At 49.3% G+C, this 20,521-nt stretch overlaps 1 protein-coding gene across 1 annotated transcript in view; it reads left to right on the forward strand.

Moving 5' to 3' along the window:
- The first annotated feature begins 923 nt into the window (after positions 1-923).
- The window catches only part of BRPF3 (bromodomain and PHD finger containing 3), a 34,569-nt gene continuing 14,971 nt past the window's right edge, over positions 924-20,521 (forward strand). Inside the window, exons 1-8 of the mRNA XM_069487939.1 lie at positions 924-1,150; positions 4,480-5,953; positions 8,791-8,947; positions 11,235-11,366; positions 13,448-13,576; positions 13,877-14,189; positions 14,924-15,226; positions 16,816-17,322. Of these exons, the coding sequence (XP_069344040.1) occupies positions 4,506-5,953; positions 8,791-8,947; positions 11,235-11,366; positions 13,448-13,576; positions 13,877-14,189; positions 14,924-15,226; positions 16,816-17,322 (2,989 nt within the window). The 5' untranslated portion in view covers positions 924-1,150; positions 4,480-4,505. The remainder of the gene's footprint in view (positions 1,151-4,479; positions 5,954-8,790; positions 8,948-11,234; positions 11,367-13,447; positions 13,577-13,876; positions 14,190-14,923; positions 15,227-16,815; positions 17,323-20,521) is intronic.

Below are 20,521 nucleotides of genomic sequence, written 5' to 3' on the forward strand. Positions count from 1 at the left end.
TTGTCAAGCAGCTTTTAGAAAGCCACCTAGTGCAATAAATTAACCGACTTCTAGCCAAATCAGGTTTAAGGAGAAAGTGTTGTTCATGCCTCCAGTGACAGACGAGTTATCAGATGTAGTAAGGCAGACTGTCAAACTTTTATGTTTACTCTTTTTAAACAGGAAAGGATGACATCTAACGAAAAGTCAGGTCTGTTTCTTATAAACGATGTCTTGTGCAGAACAAGACGCTCACCTGTACACAAAGGCAGATCTTTCCACTGGGGGAAGGGATGGACATCGCTAGACCTTTGTCCTCGGGACCTGGATATGGGGTTGGGGGCGACTTTCTGGAAGCATTGTAGGCACCTGCATCCAAGAAACTACAGACCGCTTTTGACCTCATGACTGCTCTAGCTTAACCTTTGGAGTGGCCCTACAGCTCAGGAAGGGGGCTTGCTGGCCCAAACCTTAGCCACCTCCCCACAGAGATAGGGGGAGGGGATGAGTGACCATTCTGGAGACTCAGAGACCCCTGTGTCTCCTAACTAGACCCAAACCACCTCAGCTCTCTCGTAAGACTCGCCCCCCGGGCTGGAAGGGCCGTGGTGAGCCGGGGCCACCGCGGGCGCAGAGCGGGTCTCTGCTCGGCGCCCCCGCCGCGCCCGCACCGCCACCGTGAGGCCGAGCCGGGGACGGTGCCCCGTGGCGGCGACGGCAGCGGCTCAGCGCTCCTCTCCGCACCGCCCCGGCCGCCGCCGCGCCGGGCACGGGCGGGGGGATTTTTTTCCCGTTTCCCCCCTCTTTCGCGCTCTCTCTCCTGTTCAGCGGGAGAGCCCGCGGAGCCAGGGAGGGAGAGAGGGAAGGGGTGGAGGTGGCGGGGGGGAGGCCGGAGGGGCGGATCCTGCCTGGGGGCTGATCCCTCCCTCCCCTCGGCCGGCTCCGTGGCGGCAGCAGCAGCGGCGGCGGCTCCATTCCCCCTCCTCCCCCGGGAGCGGCGGCGGCGGCCGGGCCGGGGCCCCAGCACGGGCCGGGAGGGGGCACGGCGGAGGCCGCGGAGGCCAGCGCGGGAGGAGACCGCGCTCTGCTCCCCGGGTCGCGCCGACTTGCTTGGCGGCCGGCCCGCCCGCGCCCAGGGGCCCCGAACGGTGGGGCCGGGCCGGCGGCTGAGGTAATGGGGGCGGCAGCGGGGCCGGACAGAGCGGGGGCGGGGGCAGCGGGGCCTACGGGGACCACGGACTGCACAGGGGGCAACCGGAGAAGCTGGGGCCTTCTCGAGCGGGGCAGGGGCCGTGCGAAAGCTCTCCCCTGGAGCGGGGGCGGCGGCAAGGAAGGAGAAGGCGGGTGGGGGGGAGCTGAAAAGCGAGGACCCCCTCCCGCAGCCGCCATCTTGTCTCCCCCCGGCCCTGGAAGCCGAGCCGCCAAGCCCCGCCCCCGCCACGCCTTCCAATTGGCCAGAGCTGCGGAGAGTTACGTCCCCTAAGCGTCCCTTCGCCCCGCTTCTTCCCCTGACGGGCAGGTAATGCGGCCAATGAGCGCTCGCCTTTTGCCCCGCTCGTTCGCTGGCGCTCGCTTTCTCTGTCTGAGGGTCGGATTCCGCGTCAGTCTGTCTCTGGTGTGCTTGCCCCCTCCCCTCTGAGGAGATGTTATTTCCCTCCTTTCTTCTCCGTGGGGTCAAGATTCTTCTGGAAGAGGTGCTCTCTTAAAGGGACAGGAGCGTTGGCTGGGGTCTTCCCTTGTCTCATGAGTATCTTGTGTGGGGAGCAGGGGATACGTTGTAATTGCAGAAACTCCTCATTCTTCGGGGACCTGAGTGAGGTGGGCGATTGGGGGCTCGGGGTGCTGAGAGCGTCTCTGCGGTGGGGGGAGGTGTGTTGGAGTTATCTTGAAGGTGGGAAGAGCTGTGTAGATTGGGAAACTCCCGCCAAAAAATGCGTTCTAGACTGCAAGCTCCTTGTGGGCGAAACTCATTTCATTTTTCTCAGCAGCAGCCCCTCTGCGCTAGGGTTTTCTCTCCAGCGTCTAGAGGCTTGTCTAGACGGCTGAGTCGGATAGAAGACATTTCTGTAGATACTTGCTGCTTGGTTGAGAGATACCTGAGCTGCAGAGAAGGTAGCAGGTGGGGAGGAAGAAAACTGGCTTTAATGAAAGGAGGGGCCACACCTCTTTAAACGATTTAAAGTTGATATTGAGGTAGACATCCTCACCTTTCCTAGGGCCTCCTTGCTTTTGGAGGGGTGGGCCAGAAAGCAGATCTTTGGCCCCTGCTGCCCCCAGGGACTTGGCATTTGTTCGGAATTTAGTGGCCAAGGGCCTCTGGAACCCAGAGGCTGCTGTGATGATTCTGTTTCCTTTGGCTCCCAATGGGGTGTGTGACTGCCTGGCTTGGCACCGTTCCTCAGCCACGTTGGTTTTATTTGTTTGTTTCAGTCACATTTTGGGATTGGAAGGCCCTTTAAAGAAGGATGTTAATAATACCTTATTAATACATAGCAACCCTTAAGAGGTAGATTACCCTCATTTTACTGATGGAGTGTGGAGGCACAGGGAGATTGTGACTTTCTCCAGGTCACGTAGGGCCAAGGTTAGACCTAGATTGCCCCAGAGCCTCTTTTTGTACCGGACCATGGCATCTCTTTGGTGTTCTTACCTTCCAGTGCGATGAGTAGAACAGATCCGAAGATCTGGGTTTAGATTGTAGCTTTATCACTTAACTAGCTTTTGGTTGAGTGACATCTTTCTGAGCTTCTGTTTCTTCATCCCTAAAATGGAGATGATGATATCTATACTATCTCCCAAGGTAGTTGTGAGAAATGTTAAAATTTAAGTAAGAGGGCTTCGTAGTTTGTAAAAGTGTTAAATTATCATCACCATCTCTAAAGATGGTGGAGCCTGCAACCAGGGTAACAAATTCTGTTTTCCTCCTTGAAATCTTCTCCCTAAATCTTTCAAATACTTGGAAAGGTATTTCCAAGTCTGCCTACATCATGGGACACCATATCCCCAAAGGTCTTTCCTACTGGTGATGGCCTCAATAACTGCCTATTGTAGCTCCTTATGAGCTTGTCATAGTTCCCTCCATCCAGAGAATGATGTGGGAAACTAGAGCTTTCTCTTTGCTATACAAGGATAGACTAGATGTAAGTAATTTGGGAGAGAAGGACTTTTGAGAGAGTTTATCTCAGATACTGCCCTGATCACTTGGCCTTGAATTCAAGGAGGGTCCCAGATAGGCCACTTAAAAGAGATCTCTTGGAGCCCCACCCTCCCCCCAGAGCTTTCAGTGTTTCTGCTTGGAAATATACTAGCTAGTATATCTTGGATGCTGTCTTTTGCAGAGAGTACCCTGTGTACTGTAGTTTAAAGTTCTTAGACCACATGTGATAATGGGATATGCATTTCTCTTCTTTATCCACAGGCAGGGTAAAGGAATAGGGTTTCTGTTCATGGTAGGGTAGATTGGGAGAGGGCTATAGATCTGTGAATTTTTGAACTTCTGATAGAGCACAGTGTTCATGTACAGAGCTTGAAAATGGATGTTGTTCTTGTTTTCTTTTCTGAAGCCTTAACCACCTTTTCCATAATTAGTGGTCTTACAGCCTTATGTACATCATTAAAACATTAGATCTTTCCCCATGTCACGTTGTAATGATCTGTTTACTTCTCTGTCCTTTCAGACAGCTCCTTGAAAGCAGGGATCATGAGTTTTTGATTCTCCTTTCATTCAACTAATACTTTTTTTTTTTTTTTTTGAGACAGAGTGTCGCTCTGTTGCCCTGGGTAGAGTGTAGTGGTGTCATCATAGCTCACTGCAACCTCAAACTCCTGGGCTCAAACCATCCTCTTGCTTCAGCCTCCCGAGTAGCTGGGACTACAGGTGCGCCATGACACCTGACTAATTTTTCTTTTTTTCTTTTTTTTTTTTTTTAGTAGAGGCAGGGTCTTGCTCTTGCTCAGGCTGGACTCGAACCTCCTGCCTTGGCCTCCCAGAGTGCTAGGATGACAGGTGTGAGCCACCACGCCCAACCCAACTAATACTTATTGAATACTTACTTAGGAGCTAAGCACTGCTCCAGGCACTGAAGATAAAGCAGTGAATAAGACAGGCAAAAATCCCTCTCCTCATGGAGCTTATATTCTAGTGGAAGGAAACAAACAATAAGCATAAAAAGTAGGTAAATTACATAGCATGGTAGAGGATGGTGAGTGCTAAAGGGAAAGATAAAGCAGAATGAAAGGTAGATTGCTGATAGAGGAGAAAGATTTGCAATTGTAGATAGAGTGGTCAGAGAAGGTACTCACTGGGAAGTGATGTTCATTTGAAGAAGTAAAATACCTGAAGGAGGTGAAGGAGCAAGCCATGTGGATGCCTGAGGGGCAGGTCATTCAGACAGAGGGAACAGCAGGTCCTCTTGATGGCCATTTGATCAGATGGAAGTGTGAATGGGGGCATGAATGTGTGAACATCCAACTTACAGTCTCTTGGCCTTCTTTCCTTAGGTCTGTCCCCTTGGTTCCCAGGTGCCATGAGGAAACCTCGTCAGAAGTTGCGGCAGAATGCCGAAGGCCGGCGTTCCCCATCTCCCTACAGTCTCAAGTGTTCACCCACCCGGGAGACCCTGACATATGCCCAGGCCCAACGGATTGTTGAGGTGGACATTGATGGACGCCTGCATCGTATCAGCATATATGACCCACTCAAGATCATTACTGAGGATGAGCTGACTGCCCAGGATATCACCGAATGCAATAGTAACAAGGAAAACAGCGAGCAGCCTCAGTTCCCTGGCAAGTCTAAGAAACCCTCATCCAAGGGCAAAAAGAAAGAGTCCTGTTCCAAGCATGCATCCGGCACCTCCTTCCACCTCCCACAGCCCAGCTTCCGCATGGTAGACTCAGGCAGCCAGCCTGAAGCACCCCCACTGCCTGCTGCCTACTACCGATACATTGAGAAGCCACCTGAAGACCTGGATGCAGAGGTAGAGTATGACATGGATGAGGAGGACATTGCCTGGCTAGACATGGTGAATGAGAAGCGGCGAATAGATGGGCATAGTTTGGTGTCAGCAGATACCTTTGAGCTGCTGGTGGACCGGCTTGAGAAGGAGTCATACTTGGAGAGTCGCAGCAGTGGGGCTCAACAGTCTCTCATTGATGAAGATGCCTTCTGCTGTGTGTGTCTAGATGATGAATGCCACAACAGCAATGTCATTCTCTTCTGTGACATCTGCAACCTGGCAGTACACCAGGAGTGCTATGGTGTTCCCTACATCCCTGAGGGCCAGTGGCTATGCCGCTGCTGCCTGCAGTCTCCCTCCCGGCCTGTGGATTGTGCCCTCTGTCCCAATAAGGGTGGCGCCTTCAAACAGACCAGTGATGGGCATTGGGCCCACGTGGTGTGTGCCATCTGGATCCCTGAAGTCTGCTTTGCTAACACCGTGTTTCTGGAACCTATTGAGGGCATCGACAACATCCCGCCTGCTCGCTGGAAACTAACGTGCTATATCTGTAAGCAGAAGGGGCTAGGTGCAGCCATCCAATGCCATAAGGTGAACTGCTACACAGCTTTCCATGTGACGTGTGCCCAGCGGGCTGGGCTCTTCATGAAGATTGAGCCCATGCGTGAAACCAGCCTCAATGGCACCATCTTCACAGTCCGCAAGACTGCCTACTGTGAGGCCCATTCGCCGCCAGGTGCTGCCACTGCTAGGAGGAAGGGTGACTCCCCCAGAAGCCTCAGTGAGACTGGAGATGAGGAGGGGCTGAAGGAGGGTGGTGGGGAGGAGGAAGAAGAGGAAGAAGTGGAGGAGGAAGAGCAGGAAGGACAAGGTGGGGTGGGCAGCCCCCTAAAGGGAGTGCCCAAGAAGAGCAAGATGAGTTTGAAGCAAAAGATTAAGAAGGAGCCAGAGGAAGCGGGCCGAGACACACCCTCCACTGCCCCCCTGGTTACTGTCCCACAGATACCCTCCTACAGGTGAGCCTGCCCAGAAGGGCTCCTTAGGGACTCATGGTTTCTTCTTGGGCTGGTGTTGGCCCTGGGCCAGGCCTTCCCCATACACTTTTGATGGACATCTGTTCTCTTCTGTGCCCCTAAATTTAAACTTCTCCTTTAAACCCTGTGCTCACCTGGCCTGGTTTGTGGTTTTGAAAGTCCCCTCAGAGTAATGTATTTCCTTTGGTTCAAAGTGAACTAAGACACTTAAGTTGCTTAGAAACTTAGGTGACAGGATATCTAAGGCAGTATTTTTCAATTTGGACAGGATAACTGTTCATTGTTAGATCTGTCCCATGCATTTTTAGATGCTTAGTATCCCTGGTCTTTATATGCCAGTTGCTTCCCCTTGCCTATTGCCTGGTTTTTGTGACAACCTCAAACAGTCCCCATGCATGCTTTCAAAAACCCCTGGAGGGTGGGGTAGAACTATTCCCAATGAAGAATAACTGTTTCAAGGGGTCAGTTTCTGTATCTACTATCCAGCAAACTCTGTCCTAGGTATGGTGGGGACTCTGTATGAGAAGATGGTGGTGTGAGGAGAACAAGCTATTTCTCCTCTTACGAAGGTTAGATATAGGGAAAAGAGGATTACTCAGTTCAGCTGTGTAACTAAGCCACCTGGGCCCCCATTAAGTATGCAAAGAGACCATTGTACCTGTTTTAAACCGTCAGAGAGGGAGCTGGAGCTCTGGAGCTGTTGGAGGGATGGAAGCTTGGCAGAGAAGCAAGAGACAGGGAACGTTTTCCAGCAGAGGCTCATCTCAAGGGTGATATTCATTAAAAAGCATACAGTGTTAGAGCAGGAAGGAATCTTGGAGATTGTTCATCTAATGTAGTCCTTGCACCTTCTCCTACACCCCCAGATGAAGAAATCGCAGGCACAGGAGGTAAAGTTATTTACTCGTTTATTCATTTAATGAGATATTTATTGAGCACTTGCTATATGCCATGTCCTGTTCTAAGGGATGGGACCAAAACCCTGGACCACAGGCTGGGGCTCATGATGCCTCTAGGTTGGGTTACTGCTGTCCATCTCTCTTGATGAGAAGGGTAGGGAGAATGGAATACTGGAGGGTAGTGGGGAATGAATTGATGGGACAACCAGACTTGCCAGGCTGGGAGTCCTAAGGGTGAGATTAGGAGGGGAGGCCTTTGTTGCCAACCATGGCCCAAGTTAGAATTTCAGCAACTTTGAATATGTCTTCTAGTCACAAAGCTTTTGTAGGCTACCCTCTTTCCTAAGGTGAGTCGGTGGATGCTTAGTCCCCATCTGTAGGGTGGTTATGCCCTGGGGTGGTTGTGTGTTCTTCTAGATGCCTCTCGCAGGGCCCAGCATAACATGCTGGCTAAGAACTGAAAAGACCTGCACCTGTGTGAGCTTTGGCAAGTTGCTTAATTGCTCTAAGCCTTATAGTTTATTTATTGGTCAATGAACCCACCACATAGAGTTGTTGTGAGAAATACATGAGATAATATAAGTAAAGCACTTAGCACAGTGTCTGGCAGATAGTAAGTGCTCAATAAATGGTGGCTGCTGCTGCTGCTATTTTATTATTATTTTCCTTACCTGCACAAATGCTGTTGGGACCCTCCATGGCCAAGAGGTTGTAGAGGGATGGTGCTGCCTACATCTGGGCAGGTGTGCTTGGCATGGGCGTTGGTGGGCGGTCTGTCCTTTGGGGAGAGGCTTAGGCCTTGATTTTATAAGCTTGGCTTTGGGGCAGGAATGTCTGACTGTGGAGAGGAGCAAGGCCTAGGAGAGCAGTGTCCTGCCGAACATGCCCACCCTTAGGTTTCACCTTCTTTGTTTAGCCATGCTTGTCTTCCTTTCAGTGGAGTGGGATGGAGAGAAAAAGCAGAGGAAATAACCACAGGAGCACTGAGGCCTTGCTTACCCTGTGGATAACCAATTTGGTACAGCAGAGAGATAGCATGGATTCAAATCCCACCCAGATCTACTATCTTATTAGCTGCATTAGTTACTTGGACAACTTATGTAGCCTTTGTTCCCAAACTGTCTTTCCATCTTTTGTACGTGGGAATGATGTTACCCACCTTACAGTATGGGCATTAGTTCCTTTCCTACTCCTCCCCACCCCCAGATGTTGTTGGCTTAACCCTGACCTTAAGATTTCCCTTTTGAGTAATTTAGTCAGCTAAGTTTTCAGATTCTCCATCCTCTTACACCTTTAGAGCCCCCCCCCCCTTTTTTTTCATTTGGTTCAAGATTAGAGAATATTTTGGGCTGCTGAGATTTTTTTTTTTTTAATGGAAGAGGTCAGACAACTCTAAGGGGTTGTATTTTGGCTCAGAAAGTGGTAACCTGATACACTCCTACTGGTTTTCTTTCCATCTTGGTTGTGGGCTACTCCCTGGTTTGGTGGGACCCTCAGCTACAGGAGGCTGAGGCCAATAGTGGCCACATTGCTCACAGCTTACTGAAGTTCCTGTTCCTTTTTGCTGCTTTTATCAAGAGGAAGGTGGGGGTGTTGAGGCACAGGCTTGTTTCTCAGTCCATACCTGGAACAAAGAAGTCCAGGACTATAGGAAACAGGGTTTCTGGAAGAAGTTTCCTTTGGAGGATCAAGACTGCAAGGCAGGAGGTAGAAAAGCAAGTGAAAAATACCTCAAGCTGAATCTGAGCTGCTTAACTTTGCTGACCTTTTCAAGCCTTTTTCCGAGGTGAGGTTTTGGCCACTGTATTCTGTCTTCTTTTATAAGGTTCAGAAATGAACCAGGGTCTGGATAGGATGCATGGGCTATAATCTAGGCTGCCCACTGACCCTGTCTTTTACTTCCCTGTGCCTCTACTCAAGGTTGAACAAGATCTGTAGTGGTCTCTCCTTTCAGAGGAAAAACCAGTTCATGCAGCGGCTTCACAACTATTGGCTGTTGAAACGGCAGGCACGGAATGGTGTCCCCCTTATCCGGCGCCTGCACTCCCACCTGCAGTCTCAAAGAAATGCTGAGCAGGTAGGTGCAATGGTGATTTGAGACTGGTGGAGGGAGGCGAGAGTGAAGGAGAAGGAGCAATGGTTGGTGCAGTGCTGGCACCCCACCCTTAGCTCTCCATGGAGCCTTTGCCTATAGGGGATTATCCCTCTGGGTGGTCTATCCCAGGAACAACCTCCAGTACTACAGAGATCGTCAGACAAGACGGCAGCCCCTCCTGGATGGGAGAAGCTTGACTTTGGAGCAATTTCTAGGGGAGAGCAGAGAGCAAGCCCAACTTTCCATATATGTATTTGGGGAAAATCTCTAGATGTGGCAGAAAGCCAGAAGAGGTAGGGTAAATGAGAGCCAGGGTGGCCACATTGTATGAGTAGGGAAAAAGTGCCCTTTCCTCAAGACATTGTACTGCCATCTGCCAAAAAACTGTTTCGTAGTAAATATACAGATTTGTGATCTAAGTTGTAGCACACAGCCTGTCCAATTGTGGTGGCTGATAGCCATTAGCACCTGGAGTTGCTGCATGTTTAATGTTTCTGCTCCTTATTTCCCTTAAATTTTTTAACATCTATAGTTCTCTCTCCCTTTGTATCTGCTCCATTACTTCTGCTTTTAAATACACTGTTGATCCAGAGATGAAGCAATCCTTTGTGTGACTAGTACCTTCTGCATTCTATCTGATCTCACATTTGCCTTTGGTAGCTAAACTCCTGAAGTGCAAGCCTGTATCCAGCCTCCCTTCAACTTTTTGGTCCACCTGCTCCTCTGAAGCCTCCCCTAAAAGCAGCCTCCTCCCAGCAAGTCTTTCCTCATATTCTCACCTAATTGACCATTAGACTGCATTTGACACCACAGATCACCTTGTCCAAGATCCTCTCTGTGACACCATTTCCCACCTCTTTCAACCCTCTGGCTGCACCCTCTGCTGATCCCTCTTCTTGCTCTTTAATGGTAACGTTCCCAGTGGCTGTTCCGCGTGCTTATTTGCGTGGAGAACATGTCCAGTCTCATAATTGAAAATAACTGTGTGGTAGTAGCTCCAGATTTTTCTTCTTGTCCTCATCCTTTTATTTCTACCCTCAGTCACTCTGGGATGCTTCCATGTGGGTGTTGTTACTTGTAACTCAAAATTGGAAACTGAATTAATTATTTTCCTTCCTCTCTGTAAACTTATTTCCCTGTTATTGTCATGGAACCCTCCTCCCTCCTGATGTCATATCAAGAGTTCCCCGTCTTGGAGTTACTTTTGACTCTTTCCCATAACTGGCCACAGGTTACCATCCTTTAAGCTGTTTATTGGCGTTTATCAATATGTGGCCCTTTATCTCCATTCTATAACCATCCTGTTCACCCATTTCCCCTTAATCTCAGCAATGGCTTTCTAGATAGTTTGCAGCCTCTAATTCTTTCTTTGCTTTACAATTGATAGTGTCTCTTTACATACCATTTTGCTTTCTGTCACTTCCCTTTCTGAAATATACTCCCCTCTCCAGGCAGGCTAAGTCTAGCTTCTTTTGCCTGGCATTTCAGTCTTCGTGTCAGCTGGGTCCTAGATCTTCCGTGGCTTTTGTGGCTTTCTAGCTTCTCTGCTCTGGCCAGCTCATTTTGCTCACCAAGCAGGAAATCATTAATTCTGTCTCTACATTTTTGCCCTTCTGGTCTCTTCAGTTCCGGTTACTGCTTTGCCCATTCATGTCCATCACTGTATGTGAAACCCTAGTCCGATTGCTTGCCCCAGGAAGCCTTCCGTAACCTAACCCCACCTACTCAGGTCCCCTATTTTGTATTCTCTCAGTATATATGTTATTAGTTTTTCTTGTCTGTATGTTAATATGCCCTGTGCTTCAAACCCTGGGTGTCTTCCTTCCACCAGCTACAACTGTAATCTCTTCTAGGGGAGGAATCACATTTGTTGTTGTTTTACCAAAGTATGTTCAAGCTTATAGTAAGAACTTCATTTTATTTTCTAGCCAAGTCAAAGATCTAAGGTGAAATTCTTTCCACCCCTGAGGTGTATATTAGTTTTCTTGTTCCAGCCCTGAGGGCTATAGCTACTTTTTGGTGTCCCTGGGGCCAAGGGAAAGCAGTCTCAGATCCCACTCCAGCACAGCTGCAATGAAGAAACATTGTTATAGGGCCAGGGAAGCCTGGGAGGTAGGCACTGGGTGGAGAAGGGTAGAAGGCTTCTTGAGACTGTGGTTCAAGGAAGGGAACAGGACTCTTACCTGCTGAAGCTCCATGAGGCTTGAATAGGGAGAGGAGTTTGGGCAGGAAGGAGGCTCCCAGCCCCTCCTTCTCTTTCCTGCTGCAGCGAGAGCAGGACGAGAAGACGAGTGCAGTAAAGGAAGAGCTGAAATATTGGCAGAAGCTCCGGCACGATTTGGAGCGGGCACGGCTGCTGATTGAGCTGATTCGGAAGAGAGAAAAGCTCAAGCGGGAGCAGGTAAGGAGGAGCTCCTGGCTCCAGGGCCCTAGTTCAAGATCTCTTTCTCCCACTGTTAGTCTGGCATTGGGAGACCTGGGAGCCCCTACCTGATGCCAGCTTTCTTTCTCCCCTTCCTGCCCAACACTGTGGGCTTCAAGGGCTGCCTACTCTGTACTGGTTGTAGTGCTAATGATGGTTTCTGTGTTTTGGGGTTCAGCTCCTGGTGGCCTCTAGCATAAGCTTAGTATATGCCTGGGGCCATCCCTGGAGTTTCTGATTCAGGAAGTCTCGGGGGAGCCTGGCCTTGAGGATTTTGAAAAGCTTCTCAGGCCATTCTAGTGGACATCACCAGTTGAGAACTTTTGGTCTGGGAGCTTCTGAGGGTTCTCACTTGACCCTTAAACACTTGTGGTCTTGTATCATTTAAATTTTCCACCTCCGTTGAAGGAGATTCTAAGCCCCTAAGCATGGGAAATGTTGAGGTAGGTAGTATAGCATGGTGGTTATGGAACATGAGTTACGGCATCAGACTGCCTGGGCTTAAATCTTTGTTCTGGTATTTACTACCTGTGTGACATTAAGCAAATTACTTAATCTCTTAACACCTCAGTTTCCTCACCTGTAGTATGGGGGTAATAACAGAGCCTACAGCATAAGCTTGTTGTGGGGATTAGATGAGTTATATATAAAGAGCTTAGAATAGTGCTTAGCACATAGTAGGCGTCAGCTGCTGTGATTATTATTGTTATTGATACTCTGTGCTTCCCTGAAGAGTCTACTGCAGCATTCTGCACATGGCAGAGAGCAAGTACTAACTGAATGGATGACAAGCCAAAACTATTCTTTATGGTCTGGGAATAGCAGCTGTTACTCACGTGCTTGAAGGCCTGGGTTAAAAATGTTCATTTTTCTCTTTCTCCAAATTCTACATCACTCTTCCATCCTGGCATAAACCCTTCTTGAGCAGCCCAATAACTAGAGTTTCCACCTCGAATCCTGGGTAGCTTTTGCCATATTTAGTGTGAGTGGCCATGGAAGACATCTCGGGACCTTCTCTGCAAGTTCAAACTGTGCCATCCCAAGGTTGCTCTCACAACTGAGCCTCGCTTCCCACCCCTGATTCAGAGAAATCAGAAGAGAGGAGGAGGCCCTGCCCTGGGGGAAGCAGGCAGGTGTGTTTTGAGGTAGCCAAGAGGCAGGAGCTTCCCATAGTGTAATTCATGGCTTCCCAACCTTTTCAGATTAGGACACATGTAGAAAAATAACATTTGTACAGCATACTACTGTAAGTATATGAGGGTGCTTGTCGCTTGCATGGTGAGCCTAGAGGCCTTGGTTACCCCAGGCTGATCCAGGTGCTCTAAGGGTTGATGGGATCAGTATCTCAGCACACTAGATGGAAAACTTTGGTCCAAGACGCATTTTACATCATCAGTGTGCTTCTTGGACTAAGTCAGACCTGGGTTCAAATTCTGCCTGTTGTTTTCTAGCCAGGTGACCTTAGACTAGTGACTCTTTTATCATACTCTCTTTAAACCTCAGCTTCGATATTTGTAAAACAGGGATAATAATTTCTCCTTAAGGGTTATTGTGATGATTAATTGAAGTAATATGAGTAGAGAGACAGTGTTGCATAACGGTCAAGAACACTCACTGTAGAACCAGACTTCTGGGACTGGGTCCCAACTCTGTCCTTTATTAGCTATGTGACTGTAGACTGAGTCGGTCTTTGTCTTGGTTTCCTCTTTGTAAAATGCCTCATCTGTATCTACCTCATATACTCATCTTTATTATATAAAATGCTTAGAACATTACTTGGCACTTAGCAAGGACTATAAAAGTGTTAATTATTATAATTGTAATAATTATTAACGGTAAGTTTTGGTATAGTGCTTGATACATAGGAAACATTCAGAAAATGGTAGCTGTTGGTATCATTATTCCTAGGCTGAGGGTTGGGGGATAGCTTCTCGTATACTGGTGAGCTTAACACCCTGTGAAAATTTGGTGTACATGATTGGTGAAAGTCAAGTTATCAAGAAAAAGTTTCAGTGCCTCTTTGCAGGGGATGTCCTGATCTCTCCCCACCTCGCACACAGGTCAAGGTCCAGCAGGCTGCCATGGAGCTGGAGCTGATGCCATTCAATGTTCTGCTGAGGACAACACTGGACCTGCTGCAGGAGAAGGATCCTGCACACATCTTCTCTGAACCAGTCAACCTAAGTGAGGCAAGTTCCCCCTACTTCCCAAGCAATAAACCCTTCCTGCACTGGAACAGGGTCTGAGTAGGCCAGGAGGGGGTTGGGCCACAAGGTATGCAAAACTGGAGGTTGGGAGGTGGGTCTGGCAAGGCCGGTAGACTTGCCCACAATGAGGTGTCCACAGGCCAGGGTGGGCCAGGCTCCTGGGGCTCTGAGTGAGCCCAGCATGACCAAATCAGAAAATGGGGAGGCCAAGAGTGCTGGTGAAGGGTGTGCCTGTTTGGCTAGTAAATGGTTGTTGTAATTGTACAGGTTTTATATGTTTAGGTTCCAGATTACCTGGAATTCATATCCAAGCCAATGGATTTTTCTACTATGAGGCGGAAGCTGGAGTCCCACCTGTATCACACCTTGGAGGAGTTTGAGGAGGACTTTAACCTTATAGTTACCAACTGCATGAAGTATAATGCTAAAGACACAATTTTCCACCGAGCAGCTGTCCGCCTGCGGGACCTGGGAGGGGCCATCCTACGGCATGCCCGGCGGCAGGCAGAGAACATTGGCTATGACCCCGAGAGGGGCACCCACCTTCCCGAGTCACCCAAGTTGGAGGACTTTTACCGCTTCTCCTGGGAAGATGGTGAGAAGCCTGGATGGATGGGGCGGAGCGGGGCCAGAAGGAGGCATAGGAACAGAGCTCACAGCGCCAGGGATCAGGGTGGGCCTTGGGGCTATAGGATAGATCCCTGGAGCAAAGCTGGGGGTAGGCACAGACTAGGGTATACCTGCTTGTGGCTGGAATAGTTCCAAGGGTTAAAGTTTAATGTACTGAGCACTTCTTGAATGGTAGAAAGGGGAATCAGGTGCTGGCAGTTTGTTTGAAAAGGTAAAGCCTCACCTGGGGTCTTCCTCTCCTGGATCTCTTCTGTATGGCATTGGAGCATAGGGCAGGGAGAGTGCAGTGTTGCAGTGTGTCTCTGGCTAATTCCGAAGGGTGCAGGTGGAGAACCAGATAAATGGAATTGCCTCTGAGCCCCGTACTCTGCCTTTCCCTGTTCTCTGCTTCTCAATGGCAGCAGCCAAAACTGTCACTCAGTCTGGGGGATTGCCAAGGTGCCTCGTGCCTGCTCCATGGAGCCCATAATCATGACTATGAACTGCTTCCTGCAGATGTTTCCCAGATTCTGACCTTGTCCCCGTGGCTGCCTTCCGGGCAGTGGTGTTGCAGGGCCAAGGCCCCACAGTGATGCTGTTGGAAGCCGCTGGCGCAGGCATTCCAGGAGAGTATTTTGCATCCGAAGGATTTGGCCCCTTCCCCTTGCCCTGGGCTGGGCAGATGCTTCAGCCCCTTCTGTCCTCCCTTCTCCCCGGCAGTGGACAACATCCTCATCCCAGAGAACCGGGCCCATTTGTCCCCAGAGGTGCAGCTGAAGGAGCTGCTGGAGAAACTGGACCTGGTGAGCGCCATGCGGTCCAGCGGGGCCCGCACCCGCCGTGTGCGCCTGCTACGCCGGGAGATCAACGCCCTGCGGCAGAAGTTGGCGCAGCCGCCACCACTGCAGCCACCATCACTGAACAAGACAGTGTCCAATGGGGAGCTGCCAGCAGGGCCCCGGGGGGATGTAGCTGTGCTGGAGCAGGCCTTGCAGGAGGAGCCGGAAGATGATGTGGACAGAGGTGAGAGATAGTCACGGGCAAGCAGGAGGTTGAGGGGGTGGGGACAAGGGCTAAGCTGAAATCTCATCATGGGAGTATCCTTCCCTGATCTTAGTTTTGACCCTTGTCAGGGCAAGCAAAAGCCCTTGGAAGGATCACACTTCCATATATACTCAGGGATGGTATTCAAAATATTTAATAATCAGTTGAGACCAAAATTTATCCTTCACAGTAGATGCTGACTTTTGTATGGGAGTGGGCTCCTGGGGGCCCCTGATGTGGATATTTAGTTGCTGGATTGTGGGGAGATTCAGGGAAGTTTGAGGTGCGGGAACCCAGCAGCTGTATACTAGCCAGTTAAGAAGTACGTCAGTATCTTGCACCTGATATGGCTGTGTTGCGCATACCAGTTAAATATAAGCTTACCTTATACTACCATGTAGAGGGGCTCTTAGAGCAGGTTAGGTTGTGGTTTGGGGGGATAGTAGAGAAGGAAAGACCCTGGGCTCTTGAGCTACCTCATGCTTTCGACCCCAGCTGGCTGAGTCTACAGGCCTATTCAAGCAGAGAAGTCAGATTATAAAAGACAGCTGGGGAAGTGATTCTCAGAAACCCAAGAGCCATATAAGCTGAGCTGCTTCTCATTCCTCCCTTTCATTGGGGACAGAATTGTCTTCCTCATACCTCTCTAGGGTCTGAGCCTACAGCCTGGGAGGGCCTGTCACCCACACAGTCCAAAAGGTTAGGAGTTATCTTCAGTGAGTAGGGTCCCAAATTACAGGGAATGGCCCATTTTATTTTAGGTTGGCAGAGAATGGGGACATGGCTGAGAGATCACATTGGCATTACAGGGCTCTGTGTCCATTGTGACTCTTCCTGACTCCCCATGTGGCAGTCAGCATGCCACTGGTATCCCTACTCCTGGGCTCTGGCAGTACAGTCGTGCCCAGTGGACCGACCAGCTGCAACAGCATTACTAGAGGATTAAAAAAAAAAATTCCCAGCCTTACTTCCCAGAGATTCAGATAGGAAGGTCTGGACTGTAGCTCAGAAGTCTCAATTTTTAAGTTTCAAGGTGGTAGATGAGTAGACATGTTTGGGAACCACTGATTTAATTTACTTCGTCTCAGTTTTCTGCATCTGTAAACTTATTCTTTTTACCTGCTGTACTTATTCTCACTTGTGTGATGTGAAACAAAATACATTGACAGGTGAGAAAATACTTGAGGCCGGTGAGACTTAACCTTATTATTGATTGGCTTTCTTGGGTGTAGAGCAATGATTTGCAACCTAATCCTTACTAGACTCATCTGATAAGCTTTTTTTTTTTTTTTTTAAATGCTCCATCTTTGATTTCAGTTGTTCTGGGATGGGGCCTTGGCATTGGAATTTTTAAGTAACTTCCTAGGTGATACATAGACAGGGTTGCAAACTACTAGTATAGGTAAACTTATTCCTTCTTTCTTTTTGCCCAAGGTCTAAGACCTGGGGTGCATCTCAAGCCTCATCATAGCCCACGCTTCTGGTCCTTGGTTATCAGTGTCAGTTTCTGACTTGTAGGGGCAGACATTTTCTAAAATGTTCAAGCAGGTTCTCTTTTTTTCTAACAGATGACTCCAAACTGCCTCCTCCACCAACCCTGGAGCCCACTGGGCCTGCGCCTTCCTTGTCTGAGCAAGAATCCCCCCCGGATCCCCCCACTCTGAAACCCATCAATGATAGCAAATCTCCAAGCCGATTACTAAAGCCCAGAAAGATGGAAGAAGATGAGCTCTTGGAAAAATCACCTCTACAGCTAGGGAGTGAGCCCTTGCAACACCTGCTTGGTGACAATGGCATTAATAGACTATCCCTCACGGCCCCAGACACCCCTGCTGGTGCCCCACTTAGTGGTGTGGGCCGCCGAACATCAGTCCTCTTCAAGAAGGCCAAGAATGGGGTTAAGCCACAGAGGAGCCCAGATAGGTCCCTGGAAAATGGTGAGGACCATGGTTTGGCAGGCTCTCCTGCCTCTTCAGCCAGCATCGAGGAGGAGCACCACTCTCGGAAGCGGCCAAGGAGCAGGAGCTGTAGTGAGAGTGAAGGGGAGAGGTCCCCCCAGCAGGAGGAAGAGACAGGTGATGCTGCCTGTGACTTCTCTCGCTACTTCTCACCTTTCCTGCTTTGCCTTGCCAGCCAGCACCTTCCCCAGTTGGCCATCTCCCTAATGGCCTCCGTACATGCCAATAGTAGCATTGAGCGCTCCATGGCTCACTGTTGGGCCTGGCACATGAGTAGTGATCTGGGGAAACAGGCTTTGAGCAAGTATTTTTAGAGGGCCAGATTGTGTCTGAGGCTGTCTTTGGCCCTGAAGGGGATGCAAAGTTGTATAAAGTAAAATGATTCCTACCTTCAATTCAGTTCATTCATCAAGTATTTATATCAGCCACTATTCTAAGCACTTGGGGGCAGGGGAGAAAAATCAATGAACAAGACAATAAAAAAGATATCCTTTCTTGTAGGGGAGATAGACTAAAAGCAAATAAGTAAATTATATCTTGGATAATTCACAAGATATAATTTTTCTTTGGAGAAAAACTCAGCAGGGAAAGGGAATAGAGAATGTTGGGGTGGTATTAGGGTGGCCAGGGAGATCTTCTGAGGAGGTGACGTTTGAGTTAAGATCTGAAGGAGCTGAAGGCATGGGCTATTTGTATATCTAGGAGAAGATCATTCTAAAAAGATACACTAGTAAGTGCACAGGCCCTGGAGGTGGGAACATGCCTGCATGTCTGAGGAACAGTGAGGGAATCAGTGTGGCTGCAGCAGAAGGGGCTGGAGGTGAGGTCCCAGAGGTAGGTAATGGGGACTGAATCACTAAAGAGTCCTTAATACACGTCCAGCATGAGTTGGTTACTAGAGGGGAGTGGGCAATAAGTCAGACTCACTTTTGGCTCTGAAGGAGTTTACAGTCCAGTGGGGAAGTGAAGTGGTCTCCCAAGGTGCAGAGAAATCACAATGCTGAACAGTATGTGGTTATATGTCAGGTGAAAGGTAGCACTGCTAGAGATGTCGGGAATTTGAGCTGGAGGAATTGGGAGGCTTCCTGAGGAGGCGGTACCTGAGTTGCCCCTGAGGGATGAGGGCAGAATGGAAAGGAGTAGATGGGGTGACAGGCTCATGCCTGGGTGTGTGGGAACAAGGAGGAGAGGACAGAATATGTGAGGGACGGGTTGGAGAGGGGCTTCCCAGAGCATCTGGAACCTAGACTATATGGGAGAGGTGGGCCTGGACATGGAGGGCCTTGAATGCCAGGCAGACTAGTTAGGTCTTAGTGGGATTGGGAAGGCTGGCTTGCTTGGCAGGGAGGAGCTGCTCTTGGCTTTTGCTTCTTGTGTCCATCTTGTCTTTTTATGTGGTGGCTCTGGACTGTATGGCCAGTACTTGCTTTTCTCTGCTTTTTTTTTCTTGCTGCCTAACATTTTGTTTCAACAATACCTTCCCATCCCTCCAAGCTTTCCTCTGTTAGGACAATAGGTTGGTATACAGAGACAAGAGCTTGAAGCCTAGAGTTAAGCATCGCTGAATGTAAATCACCAGACTTCTTACCAGCTATGTAACCTGGGGAAAATGAGTTAACCTCTCTGAGCCCATTCTCTTACTTCTAATATGGGGCTTCTGATATTTACCTTGCAGGGCTCTAAGCGTTGGAAATAGCCTATGTAAAGCAGTTGGCACATAGCAGCAGATGGTAGCAGTTATTGTTGCCATCCTCTCAGCTGTACAGGCTTGGCCACACAGCACTGAGAACACTGTGCACTAAAAGTGAAAGATTCTCCTGTTGAGACTTAGCTCTGGACATCAGGCCCATCCAGCCCGAGAAGGCCAGCTACTTGGGGATACTGCTAGAATCTGGTCTTCCCCTACCATCTCAGCTGCCTGGCACCCAGGGATACTTCTATACAACCCTAGTTGACGCTCACAAAAACAGGTGTTGATCCTTAATAGATGAGGCACCTGAAGCACAGCTGGCTTCAGTGATTTTAAATTGAGGTCATGATGTTAGAGGCAGAGTCAGGTCAGAGTATAGACATCTTGGCTCAGACACCTGCTCTTGCAGGTGTGACTTGCCTCAACAGTTCTGGCCAAGGTGTATGTAACTTACAGCTCTCAAATTAGGTGTCTGGCCCATCTCTGTACCCCTCTTGGCTCAGCTGTCAAGGCTGTAGGACTCTGGAGTGTGGTTAGAAATTGGATAGATAGGCTAGGCATGGTGGCTCACGCCTGGTGGCCGAGGCTGGAGGATTGCTTGAGGTCAGGAGTTCGAGACCAGCCTGAGCAAGAGCAGGACCCTATCTCTACCAAAAATAGAAAAAATTAGCCAGGCGTGGTGGCGCACAGCTGCAGTCCCAGCTACTGGGGAAGCCGAGGCAAGAGGGTTGCTTGAGCCCAGGTGTTTGAGGTTGTGGTGAGCTGTGATGACGCCATTGCATTCTACCCTGAGGGATGAGTCTCAAAAAAAGAAAGAAAGAAATTGGATAGATATGAGAGTGGTAGTCTTCACAGCAAGTTCATGTCCCTGGGATAACCAGTCTTCATTTGTCTCTGAGGACTCCTTGCTATAAACTGACCTCTCATTCATACTAAATAGCATCCTCCATAAGTAAAAAGGTATTATCTGGCTGGGCGTGGTAGCTCAAGCCTATAATCCCAGCACTTTGGGAGGCCTAGGTAGGAGGATCACTTGAGGCCAGGAGTTCAAGAACAGCCTGGGCAACATAGTGAGACCCCATCTCTACAAAAAATTTAAAAAATTAGTTGGGCGTGGTGATGCGTGCCATAGTCCTAGCTACTAAGGACTGAGAGAATCTCCTGACCCCAGGAGTTTGAGGCTGCAGTGAGCTATGATCACACCACTGCACTCAAGCCTGAGTGACAGCGTTGAGATCCTGTCTCTAAAAAAGAAAAAAGAGAGAGAGAGAGAGAAGGTATTAACCTTCACAAAAAGAGAGACCAAGAGACCTCAAAGAAGAGGAAAAGGAACCTTCTTCTCAGGTTTCTGACTCCCCATTCCAGGAAGGTCTGGGTTGCTTTAGTTCTGCCAAAGAGAGCCCCCATCCTCAACTCTAACTAGCCCTGCTAGATGTCTCAGGGTGTGGTTGACAAATAGCCCTTATCCTTCTTCTGCCTCTCCTGACACCATCCCCAAAGAATGAAGGTAGCTGTTGCCAGCTGTGTGATGGATAGGGCGTGTGTGTTTATCTGAAGAGGCAAGGTGGGTGGGCTCCTCAAGAGGCAGAGAAGACTCCCTGATAATTGAGGTCTGAAATCAGAAGC

This window comes from Eulemur rufifrons, chromosome 15, assembly GCF_041146395.1.
Source record: "Eulemur rufifrons isolate Redbay chromosome 15, OSU_ERuf_1, whole genome shotgun sequence".
Lineage (NCBI taxonomy): Eukaryota > Metazoa > Chordata > Mammalia > Primates > Lemuridae > Eulemur > Eulemur rufifrons.